Genomic DNA, 19,364 nt, shown 5'->3' on the forward strand with positions numbered 1-19,364 from the left:
TGAATGTGAGTGTGAATGTCTTTGTGTGTTGCCACAGTGATACGCTGGCGACTTGTATGTACTATTCATTATTATTAACTATTAATTTTGTTGTATAGACAATAAACCCACTATTTCAATTCTATTGTGAAAGTTGTTTTGACTGTTCTAGATTTTGTTCCTCTTTAGAATCATATGTGATTGGATATGATCGACTTGTACGTATGTATCCTTGGAGGTCAGAGGTCAGAGATGAAACCATAACAACGCTCATGTCATTTCACTGGCGGAGAAATGAACCACGTCTGCTGTGACCTTTGTGTGACTGTTTTAATAAAGAAGAAGAGACACACACTTTGTGTAGCCGTCTTGTATAGACTGTGTGTTTTGCTCAGGCTCATGCACTGACTGAGAAGATTCCAGCACTGATCTGTTTGACCTCTTTGTTTATGCTGCCTTCCCGGTCCTGTGATGTGCTTGCTCGTCCATGAATGGAGCTCTGTGTGGACGCACACACTCCGTCCTCATGATTTGAATACTGAGTCCATCGCGCGAGTCCTACACAGAGAGATGACACTGATATGATGTTATCACTTGCAGGAAAACAGATAAACCTACATGTGCACACACCCTCTGAGTGACATAGGATAATCTACTGTGGCAAAACAAGCAAGTTTAAATGAGGATATATCTAAATTCTTGTTGTTTTTGATTTCGTAAATACAAACTGAACATTTAAATCTTTTCTCCTGGTTTTTTTTTGGTGTGTGTTTGTTTTTCTCGCTCATTTCTAGAACAGAGCTCGTCTGTTTGTAATGTTGTGTTCTCTTGTCCTGTGTTGATGCTACTTCAGAATTATTCCTTGTTATTTGTCAGTCGTCCTCTTTTCAATATACTCCCACTTTCTACTGTTTGTGTGCTGGATGTTGTGTGCAGAGTGAAGGTAGAAAACGTAGTGTTCATCCTATCTGGTTTATCTGCAATGAAGATTGTATAGCCAGTGTTTTTGGTGTTATACTTTCATACATTAAATGTCGGCTATTTCAGAGGTCTACTAACCAAGGGACACAACTTTTCAAAATAAAAGCTCTCAAATGCAGCTTGATACAAAACATTGCAGCAGCAAAAGTGACGTTGTGCTTTTACTGTGCAGCTGTGAAAGTCTTCGTCAGTCTGATAACTGCTGTAGTTTCTCTGAGGACGTTGAAGTTCAACTCGGTCCACAAACTGCCCCCCCGCTGACGGCTACAGAGCGATGGTTGTCTGTTTATTATAACTGTAATATTGAATGTATCACGTGTCCAAATCGCACCAATTTTGACTCTGCACCTCCCTGGGCCATTAACAATACATAAGCCAAGTGTGAAGCCGATAATACGGTAGACATTAACTCAAAAGTTTGTCTTTCACATTCTCCGTTCAGACATGAGAACAGAAATCGCTGGAGCGTTCACGTGACAGGACGTAGAGTAATGTAAACTCTCTTGACATCTTTGTCTGTGTCGTCTTCGTGTATGGCTCCTCTTCTTCATCCTTAGGTATTTGTTTTTGTATTTTTATTTGTGCGTCTGATTTGCGCACGCTAGAAACGTCACCAACATGCTAGCTGCCAATCCTGCGGAGGATCTCCGGCCGTTTTCTCACATGGGATCATTCGGACATTCTCTGGGGTTTTTACCTGGGGGCTGGTTGGAGAATCTCTGGAGAAAGTCCGGAGTCTCTCACTCGGAAACTCGCGTTCTGACATTCAGCTGCTGCTGGAGAATGTCCGGAGTTCCGTGCACGTCTGAAAACAACCGTTAAATCTAAGTGTTTGTGTTTTTTTGTCTTTTCAGTAGAAAAGTTCACTTCAGCTCCCAGATTTCTGCTCATCGGAGGGGGGCGTGGCCTGCAGCGCTACGTCACTGGTGCTTATATATGCTGCAGCTGTGGTGGCGGGCTCGCGCTGCTGAGACAGGCAGAGCTCTGCGCGCGCTCACGGACTCGCTCTCAGCCACACACACACACATACACACACACTCTCCCCCCAAACAAAGAGAAGCACGCGAGGCAGCGCAGCATCATCTCACCCTTTCAGCCGCGAGAGCACGCACACTCTCAAATACCCCCATCCCCCCCCACCAGAACCGGTCCGGTCCCAGGCTCGCGCGCACAGATCCGACCATGAGCACCAACGGCGCCAGTAACGGAACCAGCGACATGCTGCAGATCCAGTTCGGGCTCATCAACTGCGGGAACAAGTACCTGACGGCGGAGACGTTCGGCTTCAAGATCAACGCGTCCGCCTCGAGCATGAAGAAGAAGCAGATCTGGACCCTGGAGCAAAGCGGCGACGAGTCCAACGGCAACGTGTTCGTGCTCAAGTCACATCTGGGCCGGTACATCGCCGCCGACAAGGACGGGAACGTCACCGGGGACAGCGAGAGCCCGGGCCCGGAGTGCCGCTTCGTCATCACCGCGCACGATGACGGCCGCTGGTCGCTGCTGTCCGAGCCGCACGGCCGCTACCTGGGCGGCACCGAGGACCGGATCATCTGCTTCGCGCAGACCGCGTCCGTGGCGGAGAAGTGGAGCGTGCACATCGCCATGCACCCGCAGGTGAACATCTTCAGCATGACGCGCAAGCGGTACGCGCACCTGAGCTCCAAGGTGGACGAGATCGCCATCGACCGGGACGTCCCGTGGGGGGTGGACTCCATGATCACGCTGGTGTTCCGGGAGCAGCGGTACCACCTGCAGACCTCCGACAACCGCTTCCTGAGCAGCGACGGCGCGCTGCTCGCCGCCACGGACCGGAGCACCGGCTACACGCTGGAGTTCCGCTCCGGTAAGGTGGCCTTCAGGGACTGTGGCGGCAAGTACCTCGCGCCCTCCGGACCCTCCGGCACCATGAAGTCCGGCAAGAGCGCGCGCGTGGGCAAGGACGAGCTGTTCGTGCTGGAGCAGAGTCACCCACAGGTGGTGCTGACCGCGGCCAACGAGAGGAACGTCTCCACCCGGCAAGGTGGGTGTGGTGGTCCGGTGAGTGTGTGCTGCAGACCCGGTGCTGCATGGGTCACTGTGTGTGTGTGTGTGTGTGTGTGTGTGTGTGGCTGGTGTGTGTGTGTGTGTGTGTGTTGCAGGCCCGGTGCTGCATGGGTCACTGAGTGTGTGTGTGTGTGTGTGTGTGTGTTGCAGACCCGGTGCAGCATGGGTCACTGAGTGTGTGTGTGTGTGTGTGTGGCAGACCTGGTGTGCATGGTCATGTGTGTGTGTGTGTGTGTGTGTGTGTGTTGCAGGCCCGGTGCTGCATGGGTCAGTGTGTGTGTGTGTGTGTGTGGCAGGCCCGTGTGCATGGGTCAGTGTGTGTGTGTGGTGTGTGTGTGCAGGCCGGTGCGCATGGGTCACTGTGTGTGTGTGTGTGTGTTGCAGGCCCGGTGCTGCATGGGTCACTGTGTGTGTGTGTGTGTGTGTGTGTGTGTGTGTGTGTGTGTGTGCTGCAGGCCCGGTGTGTGTGTGTGTATTGCAGGCCTGGTGCTGCATGGGTCACTGTGTGTGTGTGTGTGTGTGTTGGTATCTCATCCCTTGGCAGAGGAAGAGTTAAAGTGATGGAATGTCAGACTGCATCCCCCCTGCAGCACACACACACACACACACACAGTAATGATGGCCTATATATTCTCAACCAGGGGGTCTTCATGTATCTGCACATGCACGTTTCCATGTATTAACGTTCTCCATGTAAATAACTGACGCTGTCCGTGTTTGCTGACGTCTCTCCAGTGTCACATGTAAACACACGTGCATGCTCCACGTGCACGTGTGCCATGCATGATTCAAAGGTACAAGTGGCACCAAGCAGAACAGCTCCCTGGTTAGAGAGGAGCGATTCACACGTGACTCCTTTAGAAACAGTAAAATCCTCAAAGTGAACGAGCCCTTGTCACCATTAACACTGATGAGCAGAGTGTGAATCATCTTTATTTCAGTCTCACAGCCCTGGTTCCCCTGAAACCCAAAACCTCCTGAGTTTATCGTCCTCTTGCAGCTGAGGCTGGAAAGTTCCAGGTTCTTTAGAAGTTGGCGTTGCAGACTCGGGGTGTTTGTTCCCGGCTGGTACCAATACTTGGTCATAACCGTCTCCAGGCGAACTCACTCCTGACTTGAATGTTTCTTTCTCTTTGTTTTTGTCAGATTTTATCAGTGGGTTTTTGTGTGTGTGTGTGTGTGTGTGTGTGAGCGATAATTCTGTCCATGTGTGTCTCAGCTGTACGAGTGGGCAGAGAAACAAGTTTGTCCCTCCGCCTTCTTTCCTTCCTTCCTCTCCTTCTTTTTCCCTCACCCCTGATTCATTTTTCCATCCACGTCTTTCTCGCCTCCTTTCACCTCACCCCTCATTGTTCTTTTATTCTTCTTCTTCTTCTTCTTCTTTAACATCTCCCACAGCTTCCCTCAAGCCTCGTCCTCCTCGTCCTCCCCTCCCCCCCTCCCCCACTCCTCCCTTCAGGCCTGGCTGCTGTGTGTGTCTGGGGTCAGTGTCGTCCCTCATGCCGCACACTGGACGGGTGTTGAAATAAAACAACCGTCTTTTGTCTCTTTCCCCTGAAGTTGCCTGAAGAAAGATGCTGGTTGTGATGGAAACGTGTGAGTCACGCTCTAAAAGCCCCTGTGACTCTGCACAAAAACAATCATCATAGGTGTGATTTGGTTTGAGACGAGGAAAACGTAGAGAAGCCGGGAGACAGTGGTGCTGTCCTGTCTGCAATGAGTGATGGGAATATAGTAATTAATGCTCTTTAAATCTATATTTAGCTCCTGTTGAAAGGAGAGAGAGAGATGGAGAGAATAATGTGTGGTTCAGTGGTTTTGGTTCCTCTTTTCAGAAAGTATGATCTGTCTCTCCTTTTTATTTTCCTCCTCGGTCTCTCTCTCTCATCCTGAGTCTGTTTGTTCTGTTGCTTTGTTGACTTGTCACTGTGATATTTATCCACTTCTCACTCTGACAGGAGTCGACTCCTCTCTCCGTCTCAGGCACAAAATGGAGGCCGGTTTGAAGGTTCCTGTTGAATTAAACATTATCTGAGATGTATTTATAGCTGGGGGTTTGACGTCCTCTGTAACCGGAGCATGGATTTCACTGTAATAATCCCCAAGCTACAAAAAAAATGTGTGGAGTTTGCCTTTTTACACATGAAGAACGCAGCAGGAGATTCTCTGGTTCTTTCCACGTTGGCATCTTCGTCTTCTTCGTGAATGCCTCCTCTTTTTCATATTTCTTTTCAGTTTTGTGTTTGTCGTGTGTTGGAAGCGTCATCAACTCGCTCGCTGTGAGCTCTCCAGACATCTTCCTGCTGTTCTCTCACATGGGCTCATTTGGACATTTTACCAGGAGTCTGGCAGGAGAAGTTCCAGAAAATGTCCGAAGCAACTGACTTGGACATTTGCGTTCTCAAGCACCTTCGTTGTTACGTTAACGTTGATCTGAATGACATGAAACTGGCAGCAGACCTGTACCATCTTGAGATGTTGGTGTTATAGAAGAGAAGTCTCCATCTGTTGCAGTCATTTGGTGGCAGTGGTTCTGCAGAGTCTGTTTTTAGTGCCACAGATATCTGACGTCCCTCAAGTGAACTCTGTAGTTGCTCTTGCTCAAGGGCACTGGTTGGTTGCTCTCTTGGGTGATTGGACCCATGTCCTCCCTGCTCTGTCTGCCACCCCGCAGCTCAGATCTGTCTCTAACGAGCAGAAGGTCTGAATCTGGTCTGAAGAACACGTGCAACACGCCAACAACCGGATCGTTGTGACGTGGATTTAAATGTTTTGGGTGGAATTAAACTGGCTCCAGATGTTTTTAAAACCGACAGCTGCTCGCGGCCCATATCTGCGGCGGCTTTCCGGCGGGTGGACCTCAGCCAACATGGCGGTGGAAGCTGGGTTTTTCATAAGCAGCTCAAGTGGGTCAGTCCAAAAGCTGCTTTGTCCAATCGAAACTGTCGATTCTATGTCTTGCATTTAATTGACGCTGATGAAGATTGTGGTCTCTTCAGAAAATGCTGTGTTTAGTTTGGTGGGAACATTTGTCATTTATGTAATTTGTCCTTCTTCTTTCACCTGAATCTATTGTCGTTGCTTCCTGATTCCCCAGGAACTGAAAGTGAAGCCAGTGAAATTAACTTGACTCCATTAAACTCAGACTTTTTCTTCATAATGTCAGAAAGCACCAGAAACAAATGTCATTTTCTCTCCGACAGATACGAGATGCACATCACAGCAGTGCCTCTGTCTCTGCTCTCCCCTAATTTGTGCTCGCAGCAGTCGTTAATCCGACCCTGTGCTCGTTGCTCGTTTCCGGCTTGTAACGTCCACTCCGCTCGTCCCTGGTCACAAATTCCCTGAGAGGCTGTTTAACGACCCTCATATAGACTGAGATACAATTATCGGTCATTCAGCCTGGAGCTCCACGGGCCATTAAGTGCCCTGTTCTGCCCCTAAACTGAGGTGTGGGTGAGGACTGAGCGCTGGTTTGTCTCCAGCTAAATGGATGAGAGTCCATCACATCCTGTCGGCTCCTGGTGGGACCGCCGAGTGTTGACTGCTCTTTACAGCTGATCGGTGACTGCAGGGTTTCATTGCTCTGTTCAGTTCCTAATGGTGTTTATGGAGTTTGATTCCCATTGGGACCACACTTTTATGTTTTTATGTCACATAGTAACTCTACTGAATAATCGTTGAAATCCTGATGGAATCTGCTTAAAGGCACTAAGGCCGTGTCCTGGCTTTATACTGAAAGTGGGATTTGCGCGACTAAATCTGTGTCCCAATTTTTTTCCCGTGGAAGCTGTCTACACGGGCTGAACCCAAATGAGACTTTTCAGATGCCCCTCAGTTCAGTTGAGATTAAAATGCCCAAAACATTTGTTTAAAAAGCTAGTAACTCATTAGCTTAGCTTAGCATAAAGACTGGCAACAGTGGGAAACAGCTAGCCAACAAAAATCAACAAGCGTAACAACAATTCTAGTTTTACACGGAGTTGAAAGTGGAATTGATCTTCTCATCTGTCAGCAAGAAGACAAATAAATGTTTAATGAATCATTCAAGCGCTGACATCTGTGGCTCTAGTTGTTCAAGCAGCTGCTCTGTGTTCACATTTCAACACGTAAACCAGTTCAAACTGTGAGACTCTCTGGTTTGGGTTGGCCTGGTTTCTTGCTGACTCCAGTGCAAAACTCTCAGAAGTGTTGAAAATCGCTCGTCGGGTCAGATCAGATTCACCATCTGGCTCTAAATCATGTATTGTGTCGTATGAGGTTTAAAAAACAAAAATGTGGCTCCGTGTTGCGTCTGGCTACGACTCAGCCCTGACACCCTTTCTGCATCCTTCACCCCCCCGCTGGCAGGAAACGAGACATGAGACTCTGACCTTGGCCGGTGTGAGTTAAACCCTGCAGGCTGAGGGCCGATGATTCGCTCCCTCCCTCACCCGATGGAGGAGAAGTACGAGGGCGTCAGTTTATGCATCCTTGGTGTCCAGTTGTCGTGCATGCTGATGCTTTTATGTGTTTACAGACCTTCAGCATGTTTGTGTGTTTTTCTTTGTGTGTGTGTGTTGGGAGCGAGCCAGGGGGAGCTGCCTCACGCCGGCTGCACGGCACCAGGAGGCCTCTCCTCCTTAGTGTCAGCTACTTTCTGATGGGTTTGGACTTCAGCTGGTCCCCAGTGTGTCATTCTGCTCAGCTCTGGGTGCGTCTCCACATTAACGCCCTCAAACTGGTCTACTGTTGATTTCTGCAGCACAGTGAACACAGAATGACTCTTTAATCAATTCAACGAACTATTTGGGGCACAACTCTGTGTCTGACCTCAATTTGACATGTTTTTTCTATTTGCTGATGGAAGTAGGGCCATTAATGTGGTGTGTGTCTGTGTGTGTGCAGTGTTTCAGTTGGCACAGTGTGTAGGTTGGCTGGTAGTGTGTGTTTGGATCAGAACAAAGGCCGATGATCTGGCTCCCTGTTTGTGCCCCAGCCGGTCGCCTCCTCAGCTAGGCCTGCTGAACAATGGGACACACACACACACACACACACACACACACACACACACACACACACACACACACACACACACACACTTACTTGCACTTGATACAATTGCATGCGTTCACAGCAGGCCTCTGCTGCTGGCTCACAGTAACCGAGGCCAACAATCTGTGCCTGCCGCCATCAGGCTGAATGTGGTGGGCGGGGTGGACAGAAAGATAGAGGGGTTGTTCTCAAGAGTGTGTGTTTGTGTGCGTGTGTGTGTCTCTGTATTTGATGTGGTTTGGGAGGTTTCTGCATGTGTGGTCACTTTGTTGGGTGTGTTTAACTGATGAGGTTGACGCTGATGAGGTTGACGCTGAGTGCACGGACCCTCGTCCCCTCTCCTACAGGAACCATGTGAGCTCCACAAACTGATCAGAATAGACGTATGTGTTTGAGTTATTTTCACACACACATACACACACACTCAACCTCTCTCTGAAGCACCACAGTCCTCAGGGCGAGTGTTTTGTCTGTCAGTCGTGTATTTTCACTTTTTGTGTGTGTAGCCACCAATGTTGTTCTTTTACTCATTGTGTGTGTGTGGGTATGTGATGTTAACACAGCTGACATTTTTCTATTTCCTTCAAAACATCTTTGATGGTGAATGTTATTCAAAGCACCTGGAAGTCTAATTTACATAATTCAAATTAGAGGATTTATTCCCTCTCTCACACTCTGTAATGGAAACACAGTACGATGCAGTCTGCTGTGCAGCATGTAAAGAGTTCACCTTCATTTCCTGGTGGATTTTCATATAGTGAAATTCACTCGGGGTTTTTTTTTTTATCAGTCGATTTTGTGGTCGTCTCTATTTCCATTATCTCTGACCAATTTGACGACTGCACATGAAATTCAAATGACTCAAATGAAATCTGTTTTTTGTGCAGATCTTTTTCTCCAAATTAACTGATTACTTTTCAAAATCTGAGTCAAACTAAGTCCCTGATTAGTAACCAGGTAACGCTGAGCCTGTCTCATCTTTCAGATCCTGAATAATGAGCCCAACGTTTTGCCTCAGACGTTTAGTTGGAATGAGCTCATTCATGTTGTAGGTGAGTCGGTAATCACTCGTGGGCTGAGGCGTCCCGCAGCAGATGGTTACGCTCCCTCCTCTCACGTAGTAATAAATGGGCCTCCCTGTGCTACTGTGCCGAGTGTGTGTGTGTGTGCGTGTGTGTGTGTGTTGGCCGAGTATTAGAGGACGGTTCGGTGATGTGAATGATGATGGTGTCGTCAATCAGAATCTTTCCTCCTCTAATGCTCCTCCTTCAAACCCTCTGCAGCTAAACTTATATTTCATTTTCTCTGACCCGCCCCCTCCGCACCATGTGGTTCACATTATGGTCAGTTATATTCTCAGTCGTGTGTGTGTGTGTGTGTGTGTGTGTGTGTGTGTGTGTGTGTGTGTGTGTGTGTGTGTGTGTGTGTGTGTGTGTGTGTGTGTGTGTGTGTGTGTGTGTGTGTGTGTGTGTGTGTGTGTGTGTGTGTGTGTGTGTGTGTGTGTGTGTGTGTGTGTGTGTGTGTGTGTCCATCACATAGTTCTGCAGAAAATCAATCTGTCTGCAGAGCCCAGAGTTCTTAAATTGTCTTTAGCACTCGACAGGAGACGAGTAATTCTTTCTTTTTTTTTTTTTTTTTCAGACTTAAAATGTTCGCAGTAATTCTCCAGTGAATAACAACCTATGTAATACTTGCTGTGGTGAATCGGGCTCGTCTGGGATCTTCATGTTTAATATGAAGTCGATTTTTGGCTCCAGTTTGGGGACTGTGAAGTGCGTTGACTCATCAAGACTAGAAAAGTGCTTTATTAACACGGACCAGTTACCAGTTTATAACTTCGTCTCTTTCTAGATAGAACAGTTTCAGTTGATAAATATCACGAGCAGAAGCTTCACGAACCCGATTATGTTTTTTTTTTTACAGTTTATAATCTTAGGGCCGATTTTAACGAGTTCAGTGTGACGAGTGGAGCGAGTTATGAGACTGGGAGAGAACAAGAAACATGGAAAACATGAGATGGAGATGGAGATGGGGGGTAGGGAGCACATGAGAGTTGGTTTGTTTTCTCAAACACATCTTTCTTTCTTTCTGTCTGGTTCTCTCTCTCTCTCTCTCTCTCTCTCTCTCTCTCTGCACACATTTACACAGCAGTGCTCCACCAGACAGTTCCTCTCTCCCTGTCTGCTCAGCCCTCTGGCTATAGGTCCATGACTTCATCATATACAAGAGCTCCCATTGTGCGGCATGACGTGTGTGTGTGTTTGTGTTTGTGTGTATGAAGGGAGTGGTCCACTGGAGCGTTGTGTATATGTTCGTCCTATATGTTTGTTTACCTCTTTGTTGCTCTTAAGAGTCGGAGCGGGTCGATGTGATTTTTAATGAGGTCTGGTGTTCTATATACATACAGTGGTGATGGACACACACACACACACACACACACACTGCAGAGTTACACAGATCAGCCACATTTAATGTTGTGGGTGTTTGATTTAATCAGTTTTTTTGTTTTAGCAGCTAATGTTTGGAATATAAAATGGCAGAAAAGTGCTTAAAAAGACAAATGAGGACATATCGTCGTTATGATAAATGGAGAAATAATCTGGAGTCGTTGTTCTGATGTTGGTCCCACATGGTTTTTATCAAAGGACACATTTAACCTGATATAATTCTTGTTTCTACTTCAAAGGACTAATAGTGATGATGAAGATAGTCGCGTGATAAACGTGTTTGAACCGTTTCAGCTGTTCTGTCCTCAGTCAGGGTTGTTGCTAATGATCCTCAAGTGTTTAGCGATGATCCACCATGACGACTGATTCTTTGAACTGCACTGACAGATGTGTGTGTGTGAGACAGGCTTCACTAGTCCAGGCTGTCTGGTGTTGCTCATTTAGTGCGTCTGATCCTGACCAGAGGATGTGTGTATGTGTGTGTGTGTACACATCTGGACTGCTGTTTTTATAATTGTCACCCGCTGTGGCTATTTGTAGCCTTCAAACCCGCGTTGGACTCCGCCTCCAGTCTGTATTTTAACTTAACCCCCTCCTCTCTGCACCCAGGTATGGACTTGTCAGCCAATCAGGACGAGGAAGGCGACCAGGAGGTTTTCCAGGTGGAGATTTGCCGCGAAAACAGGAAGTGTGCGTTCCGGACTGCTGCCGGGAAATACTGGACCCTCACTGCTAACGGCGGCCTGCAGTGCACCGCCTCCACCAAGTAAGAATCACACAAGGCTGAGGACTCAACTAACAGCTCATCTCCTCCACATGGGAACAGTTTCATTACTGTAAAATACAGAATTGAGCTGCACAACAGCTGTTAGCAAAGACAACAGGTTCAGCGACGCTTGTAATTGATTATCCACGTTCTATTCTCCACTGGAAGCAAAGACTAATGCCAGGTGGTCATCTTCTGGAAGAGGGTCATGTGATAGGACCCTGACGAATCAGAGAAGGCTACGTCGTGACCAAAAAGACAAAAACTTGGCCCCAGAGTTTGCAAAGTAAAACGCAGCCTGCAGCGTTTTTCAAACTTCTTTGTTTTAGCGTCTTTAAAAACTCTGAACCAACAACGTAGAAATGTGTGTAGCAGGAAACTCACCACAAGCACAGCTGCTCCATCAGTCACAGCTTTTAGTTTGTAGTCCTGTTCTGTAATTTGTGTGTGTGTGTGTGTGTGTGTGTGTGTGTGTGTGTGTGTGTGTGTGTGTGTGTGTGTGTGTGTGTGTGTGTGTGTGTGTGTGTGTGTGTGTGTGTGTGTGTGTGTGTGTGTGTGTGTGTGTGTGTGTGTGTGTGTGTGTCATTTCCCTCCAGTGGTTCAGTCCAGCCACAGGATGTTAACCTTAACCTTCTTTGACTCTGACTCGAACACATTCAGGAGCTGAAGCTGCTTCTCGTAGAAACTCTCCTCGTTGTGTTTGAGTAATAAGTCGAACACCACCTGGTTTATCTTCTGTCCCAAAATGACTTATTTTGAAAATCTCTGTTTCTAATGCAGAGCACGTGACTCGAAATAATCTGCAGATATGAAACAGATGTGACGGAGAGCGAAACGATAATCTGATCCCGTGTCTGATTGGTCGGAGAAGCATCTGTCCTGACTCAACCCGGAGGTTGACCCCCCCCCCCCCTCCTTTTTTTAAGATAATACGGAGCAAAGATGGTCGTCGACCCGGAGATGGGGGTGGGGGCTCATACTGCAGAGCTCTCTCTCTCCAAATTCCTCCATCGCATTCTTGAGCGTTGACTCCTCGCAGATTGGACCACAACCATGTTTTCTCTCAACAGGTCCTCTCGTGGTTTCAGGAAAAAACATTTAGTGGGAATGTTGCAGAGCTTGAGTTCTGATCCAGGAACGTTAAAGGAACGTTGGAAAGTAAAAGCCGACTCTCTGCCGACCGATCCAGTTCCCAAACACTACCTGAGCAGATAGAACAGCTGGGGGTAGATTTCTGAGCAACCTGAGATCTGAATGTGAATGTGTGTGTTTGCACTCCGACCGCCCACTTAAGGGCGAGACTGGATTAGTGCCAATGTACATTTTAATCTCCCTGTTTACCTCTCACGCCTTCACTTTCTCTCTGTAGGTCGGCTAATTGCTACTTTGACATCGAGTGGCGTGGGAAGAGGCTGACTCTCCGGGCCGCCAACGGGAAATATGTCGCCGCCAAGAAGAACGGCCAGCTCGCAGCCACCATCGACTCGGCAGGTGAGTGTGATCTGTGGAACCGGCCGCTCGGACGCTGACCCGTGGCTAAGTGATTTACTTTGGGACAGTGAGAGTAATGAAATCATGGCTCTTGCAGACTTCAGCACCTCTGAAGGTTTGTGTCGGGACCACGGAGCCGCTCGCTCCTCTGGGATTCAGCTGTTTGCTTCTTTTGGTTTGTTCTCTTGCCATGATTAACTTAGAAAGAAGCTTCTTTCTAAGTTAATCATGGTGATTGGAAACATGCGAAATCTCGTGGGTTTGAAAACGTTGAAAAAGCTTCTGCCCCAAGATCGTATCCCTCGCTACAGATTCACATGAAGAATCTGTTTACAGCGACCACGCCCACATCTCCATTTCTATTTAGCCCAGGCAAAACGAATTTCTTTAACTTGTTATTGGCCCAGATGTGCTGGTGGATTCTGGGTATTTTAACAGTTTTCTCTTGTCTATGCTAATGTAAATAAACATGTTGCTCAAAATCCCTTTGAAAACGTAACGTACGATGATGAAGTGAAGACTTGGCACAAAATTCGGTCGTTAGAGCAACTTGGCTCGTTTTCTGCCGACACAGGCCTGAAGTGAGGAGGCTCCGGGGTGATGTCAGTGAATCAAAGCTGAAACTTTCACTTTGCTCTGCAGTTTGTGACGAGGAGCTGTTGGCAGCGTCGGTGCTGAGACTTCAACTCTTCACTTACAGACATCTGCATTTAGATATAGAAGCCAAGTCTTGAGTAATTAAATGTGTTTCGAATTTCAACATAAGTGAACTCACTGAAACGTGCTGCGTCCCCTCGTCTGCCCCCAGGTGAGAGCGAGGAGTTCATCATGAAGCTGATCAACCGCCCGATCATCGTGCTGCGCGGCGAGCACGGCTTCATCGGCTGCAGGAAGGTGACGGGAACGCTGGACTCCAACCGCTCCACCTACGACTACTTCACCCTGGAGTTCAGAGACGGCGCCTACAGTCTGCAAGGTCAGTGTCCGTCCGGGGCCTCGGGCGGCTGCAGCAACATTATATAGTTTCATATTTACTCGTACAGCAGCAGCCGGTAAATATCTCCGGCTCATCAGAGGATTTGGAGGAAGCTCCTGCAGGCTCACGAGGGATTAAAGCATTTATTCTTAAAGGGATTCTCATTATGGATTTACTCATTCACCGGAGTTTGTGCCAAAAAGAGGGATTTCATCGGGATGAGTTCACTGCCTCTGTGTTCTGCAAATTTAAGCCAAACCTTTTGTTGTTTTCACACCCTCCCCCACCTGACTGACACACGACGCCTCCTTCACTCTTTCTCTAATCCATCCTTTCCTCCTCCTGCTCCTGCAGACTCCACGGGTAAATACTGGATGATCGGGAACGAGCAGTCGGTGGTGAGCAGCAGCGACACGCCCGTCGACTTCCTCTTCGAGTTCTGCGACTACAACAAGCTGGCCGTGCGCCACGCCGCCGACGGCAAGTACCTGCGCGGCGACCACGCCGGGGTGCTGAAGGCCAACGCCGACAGCCTGGAGACCGCCACGCTCTGGGAGTACTGAGGGAAACCACGCCGGTTGCCCACTGCTGCGATGCTGATGATTGAATGAATGAAGTGTGGCGACCCAGCACGACAGCACTACCTGTCCGTACATCTACCTATCCACCCCCCCCCGCCCCGCCCCTTCCTCCTCTCATCCCCTGCATCATGTCCTTTACGTCTGACTTTATGTTGATAAACTGCACAGGGAGAACAGGAAGGATAGAAGGAGAAGACGAGAAGGAGAAGGAGACGCCTCTCTCTCTCTCCCGACTCTCCCTTTCCTTCCTTTTATCCTTCCTCCCTTTCCCAGCTCTGCTCTGCAGTGCCGACCTTTATCTGTTGCCATAGTTACCGAGGGGCTGTGCACTTTTTTTCTGCTCCGATCTGATTCGCTGCTCGACCCGCCACTCACTCCCTCACTCCCTCCCTCCCTCCTTTGCCTTACGATTGGGCCGTCCCTCCCCCAGAGCAGAGCAGAGCCACGTTTAAAGAGCCCCCCTCTCTCACCTCCCCCTTGTCTTTCTACCTGTTATCGGTGTGGGCAGCATGGTGGCAGTATTTATGGTGTCCGACCCGGTCTGGTCCGGCAGAGCCACTTCTACCTGATCCAATCTCCCAGAACAGACTCGCTCCTGGTTTGAATCTGCTCCTTCAGGGCTTCATCCACACGACTACGTTTGAGTTTAGAAATGCTGCTGGTCCCGTTTTCACTCCAGAGCTGCATTTAAGTCTGAACGGGCAGAAACGGAGTTTGGAGAAAGACGTAGTCGTGTGGATGTCGCCTGCGGAAAGAAGGAGAAAGTGGGTGAGTTCTGGTTCTGATTGGTTCATGTGGAAACCGATTTTTTTTTTCTGCTTCCACCAGACCGAGCCGAGTATGTTTTGTTTTCCTGAGCGGGCCTCGTGGCCTCCGTGTGATATAACTGGAATGGATCTTATAACCATATGGAACCCGATGTAACTGAGGGGTTTAAAGCCCCTCGTCTCCTCATCTCAAGTGTAAGATATTGAAATGTAAACCAGTTTCCCGTGGCGTCCTCCTGCTCTGTGGTTGGCGGAGGCGTCTCGTTTCCTGAACCAAACAGGATGTAGGAAGTTAAAACACGTATCCTCCCTTTCCCCCCTCCCCTCACCCCCACCCCCCCCCACAAGCCAAACCCATTGTCCCGAGAACTGTATAAAGAAAAATTTAAAAAAAATAAATAAAAAAGTTGCGGTCACGTATGTTCACTGCACTCACAAGGTGGAAAACACAGTTGGATAAATTTCTTTTTTTTTCTATGTCCAAGGCACAGACATTATCATGGGTAGGAGGACAGGCGGTGGCCATAGCAACGGGAGGGAAATGATTTATAGATCCTTTTTGAAAGCTGCTCTTTGAATCCCTCAACCAAACCTAAACCTCAGCCTTCATCCGCACCAAACCTCTCTTGATAACTGGATCAACAAGCCGTCATCTCACACACACATAACTGGAACCCTGGTGTCGAGAAACGCCATCTCACAGACCTTCTCCCCCCCCCCACCACACACACACACACACCTGAGAGCCTTGCCATTAAAACCAAAAGGGCTGCGAGAGCCCGTAACTCATAAACAACCTAAACCCGCTTTTTTCTTTTGTTTTGAACTTCTGTCCGAGCTTCGAGGAGCGGTTGTCCCGACGTCACGTTTCTATTTGTGTTGGATGTTTTATGTTCCTGACTCGTCGGTGCAGGTGGAGAAGGGAAGTTATGCAGCCGTGTAGCACATTGCACCCGTGGGTCCTGCCCTCCAGGATTCTCAACCCTTTTGTCGGCCTGTTTTTTCTCCCTAATGCGTAAAGCAGCAGTGGGTTTTTCCTTAATTTGTCTTTTTTTACAGTACAGTGAAGTTTACCTTGGCCCGCGGCTCAGAGCTACTGGGCTCTTCATCGTCATGAATACATTCCTCTGATGTGGAAAATCAGAACAGGAAACCGATCAGTGCAGGACCGTGAAACGTTCTTGTAGCCGACTCTGAACCAAGTCCGTCCCGTGTTCTTTCTGAAGTTTTGACCGTTTTTTTGCGAGGAAGGGCTGAGAATCTGAAGCGAATAAGAGGACTGGTTATCCTCGGAGAAACCAGCGTCTCCGGGGTAACTGGGACCAATGCTTAGACAAACGGATGTGGGAGGGTAAACATGTGGTAATGACTGTGCCTTACTCTTGAGTTTTTGGGCAGTAGTTTGAAAAAAAAAAAGAAGATGGAAAGAAAAAGAATCCACATCTTTGCTTTGTATAACTGGAAAGTCCTTTTGTATTATTATTTTGTATGTTTTTTTTCTTTTCAATATTGTGGATTAATCTCTCTTGTGCCATTGGTTCACCTGAAATCCAACGACCAATAAAACTGGGATTTGGAAGCTACGAGTCTGTTGTTTCCTTTTTGTTCCACTTGAACTGTGATGTTTTTCAAAAACTCTCCAATAAAACCTCAACGCTGGGATTTCCACTTTCTCCCACTGTCCAGAAAAGAAGCCACAATTTCCCGGACGTGAACGCTGACATCATTTGGAGGCAGAGTTTACGCAGAAGTGATCGGGGGGGGAATGGAGCCGACCAATCATGAGTCAGTCTCACCTGTCAATCATGACGTTTCACCTCGTTTTTGTAGCATCAAATAACTAATGAAAACCAAACTTCCACAGTTTATTAGTTGTTTATAGGAATGTTTGTATAAACGAGTCTTGCAGGATGTTCTCCACTCCCCACTCCTGTGATGCATCTGTTCACAACAAGGCCTCAGGGAGCTGGCGCCTGTGTTCTGCATCATTCTGCACATTCTCCTCAACTTCAACGTGACATGTAAGTGCTCGAGGAGACTAAATAAACCTTCAGCTGACTTTCAAATAAAGTCCAGTTCAAACGGAGAGAGTTGGACGGAACCAGGTTTAGTTTATTTTCACGCGGTGGCACTGATTCAACCTGGAAATCATCGTCTTCCCCCACAATCCTCATTTCTCACATAATCCCGGCGCTTCATACTTGGTCTCCTGCCAGGTTTCTGACCACAGCAGCTCCATGTGCTGTCCCACTTACACACACACTTACACTATGGAAACACACACACTTTTTCCTGTCTCTGCTGAATAGAGCCTTTGTGTGGAAACATTTATTCTAGTGCAGAGAAAGGGCAACCCCCTCCACACAAACTCTCTCTCTCTCTCTCTCTCTCTCTCTCTCTCTCGCTCTCGCTCTCGCTCTCGCTCTCGCTCTCTCTCGCTCTCGCTCGCTCTCGCTCTCTCTCAGGATTCAGGGTGGTAATGTAATGATGGAGCCTCCAGAGCAGGTCTCTAATCCATTTCCCCCGTCAGGCTCGCAGATCCCAGAGGAACACCCAACACGGCAAAACAAACACACACCACCCCTCTATCTAATCTCCTCCCGTCACTCCCCCTCTCTCTCTCCCTGCTTTAACCAACTCTTCCCATCAATCCCTCTGTGCCTCACTCCTTTCCCACCCCCGCTTCTCCATCCCTCACTTTTTCCTCCTCCCTCCTCTGGACGACTTTTGCTGAAAAGATGAGTCACTCAAAATATGACCCAGATCCCAGAAATGGGTGCAGTGGTTTATGGGTAAAAGAGTCGGGGCTGCAGGCGGAGCCGGCTGGCTCGGCTCTCTCCCTCTCTTTTCAGAACGAGTGAGGCGAGGGAGGGAGGGAGGGCAGGGTTGAAGGGAGGGAGGAGAAGCAGTGTGTGAAATGGCTGCCATCTCCACCCACATCCAAGCCCCAACCAACTGCCTTGTTGCTATGGAAACGCCAGCTGCTGGAAGCTGAATCAAAGAGGCGAGCGTGTGTGTGTGTGTGTGTGTGTGGTTGTGGCGTCGTCAGGCCAGAGATGTCAAAAAGCTTCATTACATCCAAAAAGCAGGCCGATTTTGTGTGTGGTTTGAGGGGGTGGGGTGCAAGGGGTTTCGAGAGGGAGGGGGGTTTGGATGAGGACCCTTGGGGAGCAGGAGGAGGAGGAGGAGGATGACGGGGGACGTCTGTCTTTGATCAGAAAGGAGCTCATCATCATTGAGGAAACAGCGAAGCGGCCAAACTCTGCTGAGCTGCTCCGAACCTTTCCCACACTTATCTTCCTAAACGTGTGTGTGTGTGTGTGTGTGTGTGAGTGTGTGTGTGTGTGTGTGAGTGTCTGAGTGTGTGTGTGTGTGTGTGTGTGTGTGTGTGAGAGTCTCCCCTCTAATCAAATCTACATCCACCGGTGTTTTTCCATCACTTCCAGTCACTGGGTCACTGGGTCAGTCACTAATCTCTTTAGGGGATGGAAGCAGTAACTTGGTTCTGTGCAGGATGAACAGAAGTCGTCTCGTCTGACATACCTTTACATTTACTGCATTACATACAGTATTTGGTCATAAATCAAAGTACTGGACAAATACTGATGAGATAATGTCGCAATGATGCAACTAGAATAAAGTTAAGGAAGCAAATCATCCTGAAGAAAGCAGTGATGTAGAAAAACAAAATTTAAGGTTAGAATTTCCTTTTGACTCAAAGTCACAAACAATAACCTCAAAATGGAGCTGGAGGAAAAGTCGTCTTCTCTACAGAGTCAGTCCGACCTCTTTCAAACACTGTGCAAGTCCCAGCACTGAGCAGCTCTCATGTCAAAGCACACACTCATTAAAAATAGACACACTCACTAATGATACACACAAATGATAACACACACAAACAATGCCAGCGGAGGTAGAGCGGCAAAATGTGTCTGGGGAGCAAAATGCTGCCAGACACCAGAGGTCCCTGAGGAAGAGGCAGTGGAGGGTATTAATATGCATGTACACACACATGCACACACACACACACACACACACACACACACACACACACACACACACAGATGTGACTGGGGGTGTGCAGGTTTTGTCCGTAGAGCTCGGAACTTGAGGTCAAACAGGAAGCTGATAGTTTTCAGTCTCAGGTGCTGGAGCAGATACTCGGGTCGTGCGTCGTTCATATTTTCAGAACCACAAACAAAACACGCAGCTCAAATTGTATCTGATCAAAACCTATTCACTGCATCACGTCCTCACCAGCTGTTTGTTTTCACTGGTTTGAATGGGGAGCGTCGA

The 19,364-nt window shown here is 48.2% G+C and overlaps 1 protein-coding gene across 1 annotated transcript; it reads left to right on the plus strand.

Annotated features, from left to right (window-relative positions):
* Window positions 1-1,903: 1,903 nt before the first annotated feature.
* fscn1a (fascin actin-bundling protein 1a) lies at window positions 1,904-16,651 on the plus strand. The gene is made up of 5 exons (XM_035181787.2): window positions 1,904-2,983; window positions 11,097-11,253; window positions 12,623-12,744; window positions 13,553-13,720; window positions 14,075-16,651. Exons 1-5 carry the CDS (start codon window positions 2,143-2,145, stop codon window positions 14,281-14,283), a joined length of 1,497 nt encoding a protein of 498 aa, XP_035037678.1. The 5' UTR covers window positions 1,904-2,142; the 3' UTR covers window positions 14,284-16,651.
* The last annotated feature ends 2,713 nt before the right edge of the window (window positions 16,652-19,364 follow it).

This window comes from Hippoglossus stenolepis, chromosome 16, assembly GCF_022539355.2.
Source record: "Hippoglossus stenolepis isolate QCI-W04-F060 chromosome 16, HSTE1.2, whole genome shotgun sequence".
Lineage (NCBI taxonomy): Eukaryota > Metazoa > Chordata > Actinopteri > Pleuronectiformes > Pleuronectidae > Hippoglossus > Hippoglossus stenolepis.